We start from the raw sequence: 19337 nt of genomic DNA, 5'->3' as shown, positions 1-19337 counted from the left end.
TATGCTTTGTATTTTTCCACTTACAGATAGTTTAGAAATATCAACAGACTTCATCAAATTCCACTTCCACCTTCAAGAGGCATGTAAGCCTGTTTAATAGCACTGGCCTCAAATACACATGCCCAAAAATGCCCTGCCAATTAACTGTTTTCCACTTTGAACAACTGCCATTCACTATAATTATTATTTAACCATCTTTAAATTCAGTTCTCACCCCTGTGGTTGTCGATTTTCCTTAATAATCTTAATAGAAGATAAAGCCGGGGCAGACGCAGAGGGGAAGTAACAGTTTCCCATAAAGTCCCATGCTTGAACTCAAATCCATTATGCCGTCCAAAGGAAAACTGCTGCTTTCCCTGCAGCCTAGCTGTGTGTTCATTAGCACTTGAGCTGTGGCAGCGTTTCTTTTAATTAACTTTTACTTACAAAAACTGAATAGTGGCTATTTTGCAGATGTCAGTTTCCCCCAACGGTGAGGCAGAACAAAAGAGAGCGAGAAAGGGTAGCGCTAAAATTTGAAACAAATTCAGTATTTCGGTTTACCACTCCCATGAAGACAATAACTGACCCAACAGTTTTCAACTCATTTATCACAGCTATACAATGGAGGTTCATGCTGTTCAATGTATAAGGAAGCTTTAACAGCACAGATATTACTGGAAGAAATTTGTTGGCGCAGAATAAAAGGGAGGAACCAAAGATTTACCCTTAAGTTTTTTTTAAGAGGTTTCCTGGCTAGATTTTTATTTTAGAGAGAAAATCTTATCGAATTGTCATTCCATTGCAGCAGCAGATGGCATTATTACGGCCTGAAATAACTGAGTAATTATACCAAAGATGTGCATAAATCGAGACAGCTACAGGTCTATGCCAGCACTGACATGACAGTGTAGCATTCTGCTGATGTGGCCTGGACTCCCTAACTAGCTGCAATAATTTCTGTCTTCTGAATCAGAGCGTTTGATGATCTGGCCAGCCTGTAATGAACTTTGTATATATGGGGCACAGTCACATGAACCCTGGCTTAGTCCAACCAAATCATGAGTCGGCTGTTTACAAGTAGCTGTAAAGCTATAATCATTCATGTGCCTCTTCTTCAAAACAAATACTGCATAAAGAAAATACAAATTTCCTGCATGCTACTTTATAAAATTTTGCATGGATTTTAATTAAGAGATTGATTAATTTACACCTACTGTGCACTGGATTGCTTCTTAAATCTGTATTAATAACTCATTCAGATGTTCAATTGCTGTCATAACCAAACCTTTAAATTGATGAGATCACATGGTAAAGAGAGCAAGGACTTATGAACTGCAGTTTAATTAGAATCTCCATTGAAGAACTGCTAAAAATGCCTGTTCTTTGAATGATTAATTATCTGCCCTCTGAGGGTATATTTATACTGCAATCAGGGGTGTAACTGTAACAAGTGTAGATATACCTAAAATAGCTTTAATCTAGCTAGCTCAGGTACCAACAGTGGGAAGCGCACAGGAGCACAGCCTTCAGCATGGGAGAGCTAGCCGCCCAAGTACATACTCCAGGTCCCAGGTGGGTTTATACAACCTGTGCTAAAGTCTACATTGCCACAGCAGTCTACACATGCTGTAATCACATCCTGTGCCCCCTGCTGTGGTGTAAACATACCCTGAGTGATGAAATGTGGGCACTCAAGTTTTAGAAACCTTTAATTTTATTTCTGACCTTTAATTAGTAAAAGAGCAGTGAAAACACAGCCCATGGTATCTCTCATCTTTCATATACAGACACTGCAGTTCCCAGCATGTGGTTCTCCAACTCCATTCAAGTGGAAGGCTGCTTGGATGATAGTAGATTATTGCATGCTTGCAACTTTAGCAGATTGGGGGATATACCTTCATACTGAATGGGTAGCTGCAATCTGCTCCGTTTTATGAAAAATAGGTATGGCACTCATTCTCCTGGCAAACTGCTACTGGGGTCTTCAGTTGGGGAAAGTTTGTATTGCCCTGAACTAAAGAATTATTAAAGAGTTATTATTCAAAATTGCAGGTATTCTCCTGGATATCCTGGACGCCCCATCATCTCAGGCATTGGCACCCTAACATCAGGCTTGTCTGGTTATGTAGACTCTGTCCTAAGACCCTACGCTACCAGCACTCCCAGCTATCTTCGAGACACCACTGACTTCCTGAGGAAACTACAATCCATCGGTGATCTTCCAGAAAACACCATCCTGGCCACTATGGACGTAGAAGCCCTCTACACCAATATTCCACACAAAGATGGACTACAAGCTATCAGGAACAGTATCCCTGATAATGTCACAGCTAACCTGGTGGCTGAACTTTGTGATTTTGTCCTCACCCACAACTATTTCACATTTGGGGACAATATATACCTTCAAGTCAGCGGCACTGCTATGGGTACCCGCATGGCCCCACAATATGCCAACATTTTTATGGCTGACTTAGAACAACGCTTCCTTAGCTCTCGTCCCCTAACGCCCCTACTCTACTTGCGCTACATTGATGACATCTTCATCATCTGGACCCATGGAAAAGAAGCCCTTGAGGAATTTCACCATGATTTCAATAATTTCCATCCCACCATCAACCTCAGCCTAGATCAATCCACACAAGCGGTCCATTTCCTGGACACTACTGTGCTAATAAGCGATGGTCACATCAATACCACCCTATACCGGAAACCTACTGACCGCTACACTTACCTACATGCCTCCAGCTTCCATCCAGGACACACCACACGATCCATTGTCTACAGCCAAGCTCTAAGATATAACTGCATTTGCTCCAATCCCTCAAACAGAGACAAGCACCTACAAGATCTCTATCAAGCATTCTTAAAACTACAATACCCACCTGCTGAAGTGAAAAAACAGATTGACAGAGCCAGACGAGTACCCAGAAGTCACCTCCTACAAGACAGGCCCAACAAAGAAAATAACAGAACACCACTAGCTGTCACCTTCAGCCCCCAACTAAAACCTCTCCAGCGCATCATCAGAGATCTACAACCTATCCTGAAAGATGATCCTTTACTCTCACAGATCTTGGGAGACAGACCTGTCCTCGCTTACAGACAACCCCCCAACCTAAAGCAAATACTCACCAGCAACCACACATCACTGAACAAAACCACTAACCCAGGAACCTATCCTTGTAACAAACCCCGATGCCAACTCTGTCCACATATCTATTCAAGTGACATCATCATAGGACCTAATCACATCAGCCATACCATCAGGGGCTCGTTCACCTGCACATCTACCAATGTGATATATGCCATCATGTGCCAGCAATGCCCCTCTGCCATGTACATTGGCCAAACCGGACAGTCTCTACGCAAAAGAATTAATGGACACAAATCTGACATCAGGAATCAAAATACTCAAAAACCAGTGGGAGAACACTTTAACCTGTCTGGTCATTCAGTGACAGACCTGCGGGTGGCTATATTACAACAGAAAAACTTCAAAAACAGACTCCAAAGAGAGACTGCAGAGCTAGAATTGATATGCAAACTAGACACAATCAACTCCGGTTTGAATAAGGACTGGGAATGGCTGAGCCATTACAAACGTTGACTCTATCTCCCCTTGTAAGTACTCTCACACTTCTTATCAAACTGTCTGTACTCAGCTAGCTTGATTATCACTTCAAAAGTTTTTTTTCTCTTAATTAATTGGCCTCTCAGAGTTGGTAAGACAACTCCCACCTGTTTATGCTCTCTGTATGTGTGTATATATATCTCCTCATTATATGTTCCATTCTATATGCATCCGAAGAAGTGGGCTGTAGTCCACGAAAGCTTATGCTCTAATAAATTTGTTAGTCTCTAAGGTGCCACAAGTACTCCTGTTCTTCTCCCTGGGAGGTGTGTGTAAATGTCATGAATAACCATTCCTGAGTTCCTTTTACTTAGAACTCTTAATTCATAAATACCAGAAAAACAAGTTATACTAAAATGTGAGGTGGAGATCATATTTAAAAATAAAAAGGTACAAAAGGGACTTTGTGGATAGCTGAGTAAGCAGTGTACGTATAGGTGTGTTAAAGTGGAATGAAGAATGGCTTTATTGCATGGATCCTCCTGGCTTATATGAAGAATAGGGCCCCATAATTATCTTCTCTCAATCAGAGGTAAAACTGAGTGCAGAGCGGCACTCCTTAGATAATCCCATCAGGTTCTAGAGAATTTTTTTTTTTTTAAGTTTGCAATCTTCCAGTTGTGAAGATAGCCTGAATGTAAAGTGATGCAGTGCTTCCTGAGTGAGTCTGCAAACAGGAACAATAGTTTTGAGGCCCTGACAACACTTCAAATATAACCATGTCAGGGGACCCAGTTACAATATACTCCTATTTGGTAAAACTTTGCCTAGCTATGGAACACAGTTAAGGTCCTGTCTACACCACAAAGCAGAGCTGTGTTATAACTTGGCTCTCTGACATGGTTGTATTGTAGTGCAGACAAGCTCTAAGAGACTCAAACTACCCCTATTTATCTCAATGGGGTGTTGACTCTGGAACCAACTGCAGTGAATTTAAGTGTCAATATTGTTAGCTATTTCACTGCTGATCATTTTAGCAAAAACATCAGCTTCTCTGAAAGTGAAGACAGTTTGGTATCTAGACTACAATACCCACCACTCAGCTGATTTATACTTTGAAAGACAGATCTCAAACAAGAGACATAAGAAAATAGTGCAGTAAGATCTTAAAATCACTTGGAAGCCATTTCTATAGTATAAATGCTTTTTCTACAGTATTAATTTCCTAATTTAGAATTTCTAAAGAAAATAATTTAAAACAATGAAAGATTACAAAAGCGATTCACAGAGCAGACTCTCTAGATCACCAGCAACATTCTGAGGCAGGGGTCAGCAGCCTTTCAGAAGTGGTGTGCCAAGTCTTCGTTTATTCACTCTAATTTAAGGTTTCACGTGCCAGTAATACATTTTAACGTTTTTAGAAGGTCTCTTTTAAGAAGCTTCATTTAAAATTAAATTAAAATGCAGAGCCCCCCTGGACCAGTGGCCAGGACCCAGGTAGTGTTGAGTGCCACTGAAAATCAGCTCACGTGCCGCCTTTGGCACGCGTGCCATAGGTTGCCTACCCCTGCTCTGAGGCATTCAATCCTGCAATAAGTACTGATATCACACCTTCCAAGAAAAACACTTGCTTTCTTGGAAGTGAAATTTATTAAATCAAGTTCACACCTTTTTGAAATTTACATAGACAGGGTCATCCTTTCTTAGGCAAGATCTCCCATCTTCTGTTCTCCATCTTCTACAAGCACACTTGTCCTACTCTGTTCTTAAAGGGACAGCTCCCATTAACCAAGATACAAAAGATAAAAATACAACAATAAAACTAATATTAAAACATCCAAAGTCACTTCTATATGTAATGCTTTGCAATATAAAATCATTTCAGTAATTACAATTATTCCAAATCCTCATGCTAACTTAAGGGGGAGGGGTCTTACAGATACATATGTATTACATTATAAAAAAAAACAACAACCTTAAAACAAAGTTAAAAGAACATCAGTGTTGTAAAGTAAAGCACTCGAATGTTAGAAAATGCCAAAAGAAAGTTACCTGTCCAACTTCAATTCTGCCCCCTTACTTTACGACACACATGATCACATACTATTTTTCCACATGTGGGTGATCAGAAGAGTTTGAACCCAGAGCTTTCAGATCAACAGCACAGAACTCTTCCACTTGAGCTAAAAAACTAAGGCTTTGTCTATATTAGAGAGCCTATGCCAACATACTCCCCTAGTGTAGATTCAGCATATGCCAACAGAAGGAGGTTTTCTACCAGTGCAGGAGCACAATCTCCCCAAACATGTTAGACACGCCGACAAAAGCATTTCTCCTGGCATAATTATATCTATAGTGGGGGTTTTGTCGACATAGCTGTATTGTATGATGTGGTTTTTTTCCCCACACACCTGACCAATATTGCGATGCCAGTATAAGAAGTTTTAAGTGCAGACCAGGCCTAACATGTAACAGCAGCAGGCTGTTAGAATCTATATGAAGCAGCCTCTAGATAGAGGACACAAGACACACTTTGACAGCGGGTCCCACAATTATTCATTAGATAGCACTACGCTGGTTACCAGGTGCCCTTGGATTCTCTTCCTACTTGTGAGCAAAGTGATATAGTGGACGGATCAGTGATTACAGACAGGATAGCTAAGTACCCAGATTTAGTGCATTCACTCTGAAAGTCAGTCAGTATGGCTGAATGGATTTGACATGGTCCATTGTACTAAAGAACTGTGTTATATGCCCAGCTATACCTGAAGTGACCATGTGCAACCTCTTTGTTTTTATTTTACAAATAAGGTAACTTAGGAGTTGCCATATTGGATCAGACCAGTAGTTTCCAGTACCCTCTTTCATGTAGTGGCCAGCACCAGCTGCTTCAGAGGAAGAAACTCTGCAGTGTAGGCAGTTTTGAAATAGCTTTTTTCAAGAGCAAGCTTCCTCCTACCCCAAAATAGCTGGAGGTTGTTTATGTCTGAAAGTTTTAGGACCCATATCTCTTTAATAATTCTTGGATTTTTGTTTTAAATATTTACTAATAAAACAATGGACATTTTTGGCTTCCTCGGGTAGGGATACAAGTCCTTGGACAGTAACAAAGATGGTGGATTGCACAGATATAACAGCACACAGTAGAAGATGAGAGCCCAGAAATCTTGGTCTCCTGGATCCCAGCTCAATGCACCTTTCCCATAGGCCAAAGGGTATTCTGTGGGTAATTATCTGAGTTTGTCTCTTCCCCTCATTTTCCCCTTTGTCTGAATAAACAGACTAAAAACTGACTGACAGGTATTAAAATCTAATTGTAAATGGGGAATCATCGAGTGGGTGTATTACTTATCTTGCAGGGACTGGTTCTTAGCCCTATTCTATTACACATTTTTATCAATGGCCTGGAAGAAAACTTTATCATTGATGATTTTATGTTTGCAGATGACACAAAGAATAGAGGTGTGGTAAATAATGAGGAGGATAAGTCACTGATAACAGAGCAATCTGAATCATTTGGTAAGCTGAGCACAAGCAAACAGTATGTCTTAAGTAAGTAAATTTATACCCCTCGGAACAAAAAATATAGAAATAGAAATTAGAAATTAATGGAGATATCCTATCTCCTAGAACTGGAAGGGACCTTGAAAGGTCATCGAGTCCAGCCCCCTGCCTTCACTAGCAGGACCAAGTACTGATTTTGCCCCAGATCCCCAAGTGGCCCCCTCAAGGATTGAACTCACAACCCTGGGTTTAGCAGGCCAATGCTCAAACCACTGAGCTATCCCTCCCCCCGATAGTCCATACTTACATGATGGGGGTTTCTATTCTGGGAAGCAGTGACTGAAAAAGACTTTGGGGTCATAGTGGATAATCACAGAATCATAGAACTGGAAGGGACCCCGAGAGGTCATCTAGTCCAGTCCCCTGCACTCACGGCAGGACTAAGTATTATATAGACCAGTGGTTCCCAACCTTTTTCACGGAGGACCATGGCGGCGGACGAGCATCCTCTGAAATGCCGCCAAGTGGCGTCATCCAGAGGCGTCGCCGCCAAAATGCCGCCGAAATTCGGTGACATTTCGGCGGATGCTCGTCCGCCGGCCAGTACGTGGGTGCACTTAGACGCCCCGGCGGGCACTGCGGCGCCCGCGGGCACCACATTGGGGACCCCTGATCTAGACCATCCCTGACAGGTGTTTGTCCAACCTGTTCTTAAAAAAACCCCAATGATGGAGATTCCACAACTTCCCCAGGCAATTTATTCCAGTGCTTAACCACTCTGATAGTTAGGAAGAACTTCCTACTGTCCAAACGAAACCGCTCTGGCTGCAATTTAAGCCCATTGCTTCTTGTCCTATCCTCAAAGGTTAAGAAGAACAATTTTTATCCCTCTTCCTTGTAACAACCTTTTATGTACTTGAAAATGGTTATCATGTCCCCCCTCAGTCTTCTCTTCTCCAAACTAAACAAACACTTTTTTTCAATCTTCCCTCAGAGGTCATGTTTTCTAGACCTTTAATCATTTTTGTTGCTCTTCTCTGGACTTTCTCCAATTTGTCCACATATTTCCTGAAATGTGGTGCCCAGAACTGGACACAATACTCCAGTTGAGGCATAATCAGCGCGGAGTAGAGCGGAAGAATTACTTCTCATGTCTTGCTTAGGATACTCCTGCTAATACATCCCAGAATGATGTTTGCTATTTTTGCAACAGTGTTACACTGTTGACTCATTTAGCTTGTGATCCACTCTGACCCCCAGATCCCTTTCCGCACTACTCCTTCCGAGGCAGTCATTTCCCATTTTGTATGTGTGCAAGTTGAACATGACCTCCCAGTGAGACGCTGTGACCAAAAGGGCTAATGCAATCCTTGGATGCATAAACCTGGGAATCTTGAGTAGGAGTAGAGAGATAATTTTACCTCTGTATTTGGCACTGGTGCAACTGCTGAAGGAATACTGCATCCAGTTCTGGTGTCCACAGTTCCAGAAGGATGCTTATAAATTGGTTTCAGAGGTTTCAGAGATGGGGTGACCAGATGTCCCGATTTTATCGGGACTGTCCCGATATTTGCTTGTTTGCCCCTGGACAAACAAGCAAATGCTCCGGCGCCTGGAAGTGCTCGTGCCACCCCCGCCCCGACTCCGCCCCCTCGTTCCCCCATTGGCTCCCTCCCTGAATCCCCGCCTCTTCCCCAGGTTCACCATTCCTCCTCCCTCCACAAGCACTGGAGGGAGGCCCGGGAGATGCAGGGGAAGTGCGGGGCCGGGGTGAGTGAGAGTCCGGCCTGGCCCCGAGTGCAGGCAGGACTCAGTCGGGCGGTAGGGAGAGTAGGGGGTGGCCCGCGGGGCCAGGCAGTGGCTGTTCTCCCCCCCTGGGCAGCGGGACTCGGGAGCAGCTGCTGCTGCAGCTCCCACTGCCGCGGGGGGAGGAAGCGGCCGATGGCCAAGCTTGGCGGCTGCGGCTCTGGCGCCCCCGAACCCAGGTCTGTTGCGGGGACCCAGCAGCACGCACGCTGCACCCAGCCCCTGGCCAGTCATGTCTGGGCTGCTGCCCAGCTGGTGCAATCCCGCGGCGGCCCGGGGCGGAGGCATCGGCAGCCCAGCCCCGTTCGTTCCCCTGCGGGACCCGAGCAGGACGGGGAGGCTGGGGCCTGCTGCCCCCACTCCGGGGCCGCCGCAGGATTGCACCAGCTGGGCAGCAGCCCAGATGCGACTGGCCAGGGGCTGGGCGCAGCGTGCGCAGCGTGCGCGTTGGGTCGCCACAGCAGGCCCAGGTTCGGGGGGTTCGGGCCCGGGCGCCAGAGCCGCAGCCGCCAATCTTGGCCATCGGCCGCTTCCTCCCCCCGCGGCAGTGGGAGCTGCAGCGGGAGCTGCTCTCGAGTCCCGCTGCCCGGGGGGAAGAACAGCCCGACTGAGTCCTGCCTGCACTCGAGGCCAGGCCGGACTCTCACTCACGGTACCCCGCTACCCCTGTGTCTCCGGGGCCTGCATCCAGCACTTGTGGAGGAGGGTTTTTTTTGTTTGTTTTTTTCTCTGCCACCTTTTTTTTTTTGCCCCCCGGCCACGCCCCCGCCTTCTCCCCCACCCCCCGATATTTGACCTGGGTGATTTGGTCACCCTATTCAGAGAGGAGCCAAAAGAACAATTAAAGGATTAGGAAACATGCTTTATAGTGATAGCCTCAAGAAGCTCAATCTATTGAGTTTAACAAAAAGAAGGTTAAAGCGTGACTTGATTACAGTCTGTAAGGATCTACATGGGGAACGATATTTAATAATGGGTTCTTCAGTCTAGCAGAGAAAGGTATAACACGATCCAATGCCTGGAAGTTGAAGCTAGAGAAATTGGAAATAAAGCACAAAAAAGCCACCATAACCATCAGTGGCAATTTTAAAACGAAGATTGGATGTTTTTCTAAAAGATAAATTCTAATTCAAACAGGAATTATTTTGGGGAAGTTCTATGGCCTGTGTTATACAGGAAGTCAGAGATGATTATCACAATGGTCCCTTTTGGCCTTAGGATATATGAATCTATGGAAGTAGGGGTGGCAGGGCTACCAAACGTGCGAGTGCCATGCAATATGTTATAACCTTTGGCAAACCAGCCAAGTGTCTTAACATTTGACAGTAGTTTGATGGCCTGTTTGAAATGAGTTCCAAGTCTCAGACCAGTGGCCTTAGATCATATTCCAAAAATCACCACTGCATACAGCACCACTGTTAGAAGTTGCCGTAACATTCAAGGTCTCAGTCAGCATGACGTCTGAACTGTCACCACATATTCAGGTGAAGCACATTGACTCAGCAGTGAGGAATAAGCTCACATTCCCAGACCCCATGCTATATCTCTTCTGTGGATCTTAGATTTCTCTTTCTAGGACAATCAGTTTGGCAGCTTTCAAGGGCATTAAACTCCCTTCTCTTTCAAACTGCCCTCCCCACCCCCCAAAACACACACAGGAACAAATACCCAATGAAATTAAATGTTAGAACACTGTCAAAATTTAACAAGAGATTCCTCCCTTTCCCTAACACTTCCAGAAAAATTAGACTAAAAGTATAAGCAGTTGTATTATTAAAAGAAATCTATCTGACCTCTGGATGAATAAAATAAAGCCTGCAGTTGAAACACAAACATTACATAGCAACATTATCATCTAGGCACCAGATGCAAAAATCTTTCTGTGATCATCAGAGACATCGCTGTCATGCACCAAAGGGAAAAAATGACCCTTTTTTTGTTTTGTTTTCAAGACAACTGAGACACTCAGTGTTATTGTTCAGAGACCTAAAGCACATTTAGCTGGCCTTGGAATGAGCAGCTCTACTCACTCAGCATATTAAAAGGTACCCTCCCTTAATAGTTTTAAATCATCAAGCAGGTGAAGGAGGATTTCATTGTTAGTTTAATGGAGATGTGTTTTCATTCATTTACCATAAGCATTTCGAAACTATAGGGTAGATGTCTGGATGATTACTTATTCCAGTTTAAGGCACAAACACATTGACATATGTTTCTGGCATGGATACATGTGCCAGACATATGGATGTAACTTTGTAGGTGGTTCCAACATTACCAGTTTCAAAAGGCAACATCATACCAGCTACAGCACTCAAAAGGTGTTATTAGTTCTGACACTGCTTTTTTGTTCAAATAGTTTATTAAATTGAAGTCATGAAAAGGCTGGTCAGATATGTAGAGGGAATATGACCAGGTGAACAAGGGTGTGTGTGTGGCTTTCCAGACATATTTGTTATACATGTAGGGTTGCCAGGTGTCCGGTTTTCAGCCAGAAGGCCCAGTCAAAAATGGACCCTGGTGGCTCCGGTCAGCACAGCTGACTGGGCCATTAAAAGTCCGGCTGGCCACAGCGGCCGGCTCCATGTGGCTCCCAGAAGCAGCCGGCATGTCCCTCGGGCTCCTAGGCACAAAGGCAGCCACAGGTGCTCCATGCATTGCCCCCACCTGCAGCACAGGCACCACCCTGAGCACTGGCTCTGCAGCTTCCACTGGCCGGGAACTGTGGCTAATGGGAGCTGCACCTGCGGCCAGAAGCCGCGCACAGAGGCCCCAGCACCTCCACCTAGGAGCTGAAGGTACATGCCAGCCAATTCTGGGAGCTGGCTGAGGTAAGCGCCGCCCAGAGCCTGCATCCTGCACCTCTACCCACCGTGAGCCTCCTCCTGCACTCCGAACCCCTCATCTCCAGCCTCACCCTGTAGCCCACCCCCAATCCCAACCCCCTGCCCCAGCCTGGTGAAAATGAGCGAGTGTTGGGGAGAGCAAGCGACGGAGGAAGGGGGGATGGAGTGAGTGGCGAAGGGGCAGGGCAGGGGGCAGGGCAGGGTGTTCAGTTTTCTGCAATTAGAAAGTTGGCAACCCTACAAGACATGCACATGCTTGGTGGTTTAGGGGAATTATAACACTATAAATGAATAGTTATGTGCCCATTTTATCTGGTTTCTTTGCAGATACAGCTGGAGCCTAAGCAGCACTGCTGGAAAGCTTATTGATAATCAGTACAAAACAACTTGGTTAGATAGACTTCTATAAGCCCTTCAAAACTGTAAATTCTTTCGAAAGGAGTTTATTTGTCCAGTGAGCCTCCAGTATGCTATCAGTAGCTTTCCTTTTCCTTGACCATTAATAAGCAAATGAAACAGGCAATTCACCAAACTTAAAAAAAAGGTGTATTATTATTTGTATTGGGGTAGTGCCCAGGAGTCCCAGTCCTGGAGCAGGACCCCATGATGCAAGGTGCTGTACAAGCACAGAACAAAAGGATAGTTCACACCCCAAAGAGCTGACAATCTCAGGCCTGGTCTACATTTGTGGTGCTGTGTAGGGTATGTATAGCTATACCCTGCAGTGGAAGGCTCTGCCAGTAGGATGCTACACTGCTTAAAATAGCAGTGTAGGCATGGGAGGCATCACTTGGGGCACAGAGAGCTGTGTAGGGTATACAGGGTTCAGGTGTGTGTCTACTCAACTCCTCTAAGCAGAGCCTCCCCATCTAAACTGCTACTTATACCTGTGGGAGCTGGGCATGCACTGTCAGTACTCTATACGTCACCGTAAGTACGTATACATTGTGTGCCTGATACAAATGCCACACAATACACATTTATTAGAGGTATTGATTCCTGGATTAAGCAACCATCTCTGAACTCTAGCTGAAAGGATGCATTTTCAGGACATCATAACCTACAGCTGAGCTCACTTAAATGTTTCAGAAGTAAAACAAATAATAAAAAATTTGCACAATTCTGGTCACTTCATTCTAAAGTGAATCCAGACATTATGACAATCAGATCTTCCAGCAAAACTTTATTTCAGAAATAGTATTTAACACAACTGTTGTTGTAACATAAAACCCTTTCAGGGCTTGCATTCTATCCAAAGGAATGGCTAGGCAATTTGGGAATTTAAGCACTAAGTTAAAATCAACATCAAAAGGGATGCTTCAGGGGGCATACAGGAGTCACCTTGCTTAATAAGAACAGTACTTGTGGCACCTTAGAGACTAACAAATTTATTAGAGCATTGTTAGTCTCTAAGGTGCCACAAGTACTCCTGTTCTTTTTGAGGATACAGACTAACACGGCTGCTACTCTGAAACCTTGCTTAATAGTTCACCATTTTCTAAGGCTACTTAGCAGAATGAAAACACAACTGTTCCATACTTAGCAGAAAGAAGAAACAATGGTTCCGGTTTAAGATTCTCTTTAGATATGTGCTGACCCCAGTAGGAAGCTGACACCAATTCAAGTTCAGACTTAAACTTTAAAGCAAATAGTGCCTAAGATTTATCACCTGGGAAACTCCTAGCGAATACAAAATTGTGATTAGTTTCACAGAACCTGGATACCAGGGCCACTACAACAAAAGAGAGCGTTCAAAACTCTTTGTTCAGATATTGTTTAAGTACAAACATCTCTTTAAAAACAAGATGGTTATATATTCAGTTCACCTTTAATTCTTATATTGCTTTTGTATACATTTTAGGTCAAACTGAAAATCCAAAGTTTAAAATAAAAAGTACTTCCCCCTGTTAGACATGCATTTGAGTTCACTTAGGTTTTGTTTTTATATTTTACTAGAACTAGCTTTGTTTAACTAATGGCCTGGGCACAAATACAGAAAACTTCAGACAAAGGAAACAGTCAAAGTCCACCGGAACAAAAGAAAAAAGAAAGAAGGAAAAGCTGTGTCTGAATGGTTCTGGGGTGATAGTCCTACTTCCTGACATGAGACTCTCCTGTGAAAACACAACATTCAGGGCTTCCAACTTATAGTAGCTGGATCATTAACTAGTCATTAAGAACATCAATAACAAATAGACTAAAGAAAGGGGAAAAAATCTTGACTGGCAAGAAACTGCAGAAGATAATCCAGCCAAGGTCACTGCAGTCTTCAGAAACACAGAACATAGCACATGCAATTCACAGGAAATTCTCAGTGAGGGACCAGAGGACAGAACCCACTTTTCTCATCCTTCTAACCAGCAATTATCTAGCTGACAGTGTGAGAAGGGCACAGAAAAGTAGTAGCTAACACAAGTAAACCAGCAGTCAATCACTGCCACCTTCTCTTTCTCTTAAAAGAGAGATTCCTACGTTTATCTCTAGAGGAGGAGGAGGGCATTAAAGGGTAAAATTAAAAAATGGATTCAGATTAAACAAAATATAAGAGCAGAAACATCGGACTGGATGGACCTTTGCACGTTTCCAACATACCTTAGATATTAAAAATTGCATGCTAAACTGTTTCAATGTGACTTTGCATTGAAAGAGCAAACTCAGGGTCTATCAGATCTCTTCTCAAATTACAATAAGTAAGGACACTCAAGGACACCAGTGAAAGTTACCTTTGAAGTCAACCCAATGAAACCCTCACAGAGAAAAGCTGTTTCATATTCTCTATTGAACATTTATTCTTTCCAAGATGGTTGTAACAATTACCATATGACATCATATTCTAAACAAATCTAAATATTACTGAGGAGTCTTAAACGGTACACAAAAGTATTTTAAAATATATAATGATATTACAAAACCCTTATTTACCCTGCTGAGTTTTTAAATGCATTGCTTCCTAAAAAATCCAGGGCCACGAGTAGGGTTGCCAACTTTCTAATTGCACAAAACCAAACACCCTAGCCCCGCCCCAGCAGTTACTACAGTCCCCCTCCCTCTGTGGCTTGCTCTCCCCCTCCCTCACTCACTTTCACTGCTGGGGTAGGGGGCTGGGATGCGGGAGGGGGTGAGGGCTCTGGACTGGGGGGTATAGGCTCTGGAGTAGGGCCAGGTATGAGGGGTTCAGGGTGTGTGTGGGGGCTCTGGGCTGGGGAAGACGGCTGGGATGCAGGGGTGCAGGCTCTGGGATGGGGCTAGGGATGAGAGGTTTGGGGTGCAGAAGGGGGCTCTGGGTTTGTGGGGGTGGGCTCAGGGCTGGGGCAGGGGATTGGGACGTGGGCTTACCTCCGGCAGCTCCTGGTCAGTGGTGCAGCGGGGGTGCTAAAGCAGGCTTCCTGCCTGTCCTGGCACTGTGGCCCCGGAAATGGCCAGCAGCAGGTCCGGCTCCCAGGCGGCTCTGTGCGCTGCTCTCAACTATAGGCACCACCCCCCAGAAGAGTGGGTGCTCGGGGCAGGGGCAGCGCCCAGAGCCCCCTCGCTTAGGAGCCAGACCTGCTGGCCGCTTTTGGGGTGCAGTGCAGGTAGAGACTAGCCTGCCTTAGCCGGGAAGCACCACTGATTGGACTTTTAACGGCCCGTGCTGACTGGAGCTGCCAGGGTCCCTTTTCGATCAGGTGTTCCAGTCGAAAACCGGACACCTGGTCACCCTATCCATGAGTGACCTTCTGGGTTGGGAAGTGCTATACAAGAGATCTCCATCACTGATTATAGAAGTGGAAAAAACCTATTAGATTATTTTGCCCATCTCCTATTAAGAAGGAGACATTGACCTACTACGCACTTGAAAAGCATCTCAGCAGCTGCACAAGCATGCTGGGCACATAGCTGATGAAAAAGGGAGAGAACTGGGATTAAGCTGCACTAAAAGAATGGTGACAAAATGAATGGGTAACTGAAAACCAAAGGAAGTCACATCTGGACTGATCAAGCGCCTTTTGTTTCTGCTTTAGTGAGTTTTGATATGGCCTTGCTTGGTACCAGGTAGGTAAAGGAGAACACAAACTTGGATGCCTGTATTTCATATAACCAAGGATTCAGCCACCAACTCCTTCCCTTCCCACATGCACAGAGTTGTAAACTACTTTAGAAACAGTAAAGGCTATTTTATGTCTTCAGAGAAACAATTAGAAAGAGCTACTCTTCCAAAATATTTTTAACAATCTCTCATATATCATGCACCATGTACCCACTGCATCTGAACAAATTCACAGGTAAGCTGCCAAAATAAATCTTATACTACTGGAGCAGGACCGCATGCGCTTGTTTGTTTATGCCCTCCCCCCCCCCCAAAAAAAACCCTTGTTAATTTACATTTTACTGTACTCAGAACTGGAATATAACAGACCCACTTTAGATATAGACTGATAGGATTTTTACTTCAGCAAGTTGGGGGAGTGGGAACTTGCCAGTTGCAACATCCTTCTGCCCCCCTCTGCTGGCTGATACAAGCAGCCACAGATATGAATGGGGCCCTTTTACACCCCACTGTTTCTGAGAGAAATAATGAAGGACAGGGAGGGAGAAGGAGAATGAGAAAGCAAGAGAAGGGGAAAATGAGATAAAAATGGCAATCAATCCTGACAAAAAAGGTATGGAATGAGATCTTATAGAAATACTTTGGAATAAGGGCACACTTACCAAACATCCCTCTACACAAACAAGGAGAAGACAAGAACCTGTATCTTGAAAAACTAGAAAGTGCTATTCAAACAAACCAAACACGGAAGCTGTTACTACAGAGCCTTGTGTACTATTGCTTCTGAAACTCTCCAAACAGGTATAAGAAATTAAACTGGCTTCTTAGAATACGGAAGAAAAAAAAACCAAAAAACTGTTCCTATCTGGAATATATATGGGCTTGTTCAAACATACACACAGTAGAGCAAGTAACTACATATATATAAGGCCCTGACAGTTGTTGTGCTGGCATTGACTAGCAATATACTATATTGTTGTGAAGCTCAGATCTGTGTGAATTCTTTACCATCTTCAAGAAAAATTACAAACGATAAAACACAGTTAAAAACGTGGACTTTTTATAAGCCAACTAGCTATTCATTCAAGAACAATAACTGTCCAGCTCCAAACAACCCAACCCTACTCCGATATTTAAATAGTTGCCTGTTAGGCTCTCCTTTTCAATTGTGTGACTGAATGGAAAAATCTGATACCCTCAAGATACAGTGACTGATATTTATCAAGTGATATTTGTTTGGCAAGAAAAAAAAAAAAACACCAAAGCAAAACAAACCCCTGGCACCTAATTGTTTTATTTGCTTCCTGCATAAGGGAAAAGGAATTTTCACGTATTGAGGGAATCCCTTGAGCAGGCAGAGAGAATTAGAATTGTGACAGGGCAAACTTAAAATTCCAGTCCAATTCAAAGATGCAGGATTGCTGCCACACCAACAGAATTTAAACCTTAGGAATCCTGGCAGAAGATGTTACATGATGCAGGATATGGTGGCTACAAATGCTTGATAGATCTCTATTATAGTCAACCACTATTAAAAAAAAAAAAAAAAAAAAAAAGAGAGCACCAAGGACTTTTTTCTCACTAAGTATAGTTTGATGGGAGAGGCCTCGTTTTTGGTTGTAGACTTCTCAGAAGTTACAGTATTCGAATACACTTTTTTCTGCACTCTGTCATAAGGCCTTCCATAACATGTACAAAAACTAGAGTACAGTAAATTTCATGTGTCTTTGGCAAGGCTGCCTTCCACATTAGCTGCTATAGTCTCACTCGTTATTCTGCAAGCCTACAACAACCTGTTTTTTAAAAGACATTCATCTCATCAGAATATGAACATTAAAAAATAAAATCTACGAGTCTGTATAGAAAAGGTACATTGCAATTCATTTTATACCTTTATAATATAAGGCCCTAATCTCTATCTGATAATTAGATTAGTAATAACTTTTTTAAAAGTCAGATTTTTCTGGTAAATAAGATTTCAAAACAGAAGCTGTAATTAAATTGGTAGGCCAGTAATCCAGCTCATTTAAAAATATATCTATCATTAATATTGTGCTACACATAAATGAATATAATATGAAAACATCCATTGACAAACTGCACTGATGGGTCACAACCACTCCTGACTGCATGCAGTATAGCTAGCAAAATGTACTGTATACTACGCAGTATGTACTCCAGAGAACACTAAGGCATACCTTTCAGTCTTTTGGAATTTCCATTCTTTTGCTGCTCATCTTCTTCGTTAATGGTGAATAAACCAGGGGGATTTGTCCTTGAACTTGTCTTCTTCAGTCTCTCTTGTCGGATAGCAGTAGCTGCCCCAGGCATGTTTCTGCTATCACTTGCTTATTACAATATAGATATATTTAAGCAACTGCAGTGCCTGTGTAGCAGCTAGCTGCAGACCTGCCTGTTCATTTGAGCACTTGTAATAGATCCCCTATCGGTAAGCAGTATGCAAAGAGCTGACAAATATCAACATCCACTTGGCAGCAGAGGGCCTGCAATTTCACCCACCTTCGAGAAAAGCCCTAATTAAAGGCACATTGGTTTGGATGCCTCTCTTCGCTGCTTTAACCTGTTCAATCAGATCCCAGCCCACAGCTTCTCCTTTCTGCAGCAGCACCTCTTTCCCAAGCTTCTTCCAGCTACAGCACACTAAAATATTCAGCACGCAACACAGGAGGAAAAAATACGATACGCCACCGTTAACAGTTGCCCTGACAACAGTGACATATCCTAATCAAAGGAAGTCTATGAATGTTGTCTCCTCAGCTGCAGAAAGCAGCCTGCCGGAATGCTTGCTCCTGCATGCTTAGCGCAAAGGGTTACAGTGTAAAGAGCTGTAACCACCTAGTCAACTGGGCTGCTCCTTCGCTCTGCGCAGGGCGGTAGGAGGATGGAGTTCTGCTTGCACAAGCAGATGAGTATTGAGCGAAGAGAAGCCTAAAAGGCTGCAGGCATGAGCCTGCATTTTGCCAGCTGTTCGGTTTATTAAAGTTTACAATCCCCAGCCTAACCAAAACTCAAACAACATGAGTTTTTCACTTAACACCTTCACGAGCATTGCATACCTTTTGCAATAAGAGTACATACACCCAGGATTACTGGCAAGCGTTGAGTTATTCATGTTTGGAAAATGTAAGTTAGTGTACACATTTTTCTTGTGCAGGCAATGTGGGCAAAGAAAAGGCTGCTTAAGTTGAATGTACAGTGAATATTCCCTATTGCAATGTCAGTTTTACAGCAAAGAGATCATTAATGAACAAAAATTGGTTCTGCAGAAAGGCCAAATTACAATCAATTATAAGCTTCTGCCAGCTAAGTTTTCCCCACCATGATGGCAAAGTTAACATAGTGATTCTAGATTCTCATTCACCATCCACAATGAAGGACCTGCTCACACTTTTGCAATCTTCTAATTTTTTTAAACTATTTTTGCACAGAATCTAATCATCGCTGTGATATGCAAAGCCCTGAACAGCTGATTTTGCAGGTAAGCTTAGCCTCCTTTAACACTTCTACCATTTCTCAACCTCAAGCTAAGAGCAAAGTTGCCACACCAAATACTATTAATCTTTAAACTTCAACCAAATCCTAA

General features: G+C 43.5%; 1 protein-coding gene across 3 annotated transcripts in view; it reads right to left on the bottom strand.

The window, feature by feature from the left end:
- MAP7 (microtubule associated protein 7) overlaps nt 1–19337 on the bottom strand; it is a 188729-nt gene that overhangs the window by 151463 nt on the left and 17929 nt on the right. Inside the window, exon 1 of one of the 3 annotated variants that reach the window (XM_054023723.1) lies at nt 17932–18527. The exons of 1 other annotated variant lie outside the window; for it this stretch is intronic. In XM_054023723.1, coding sequence (XP_053879698.1) covers nt 17932–18064 — 133 coding nt within the window. In that variant the 5' untranslated portion in view covers nt 18065–18527. Of the gene's footprint in view, nt 1–17931; nt 18528–19337 lie in introns of those variants that run through there. One more of the 3 variants, XM_054023724.1, reaches the window with a different exon arrangement.

Source organism: Malaclemys terrapin, chromosome 3 (assembly GCF_027887155.1).
Source record: "Malaclemys terrapin pileata isolate rMalTer1 chromosome 3, rMalTer1.hap1, whole genome shotgun sequence".
NCBI classification, from domain to species: domain Eukaryota; kingdom Metazoa; phylum Chordata; order Testudines; family Emydidae; genus Malaclemys; species Malaclemys terrapin.
The sequence above is the reverse complement of the archived record's forward strand: the minus strand, read 5'-3'. Positions and strand labels throughout refer to the sequence as shown.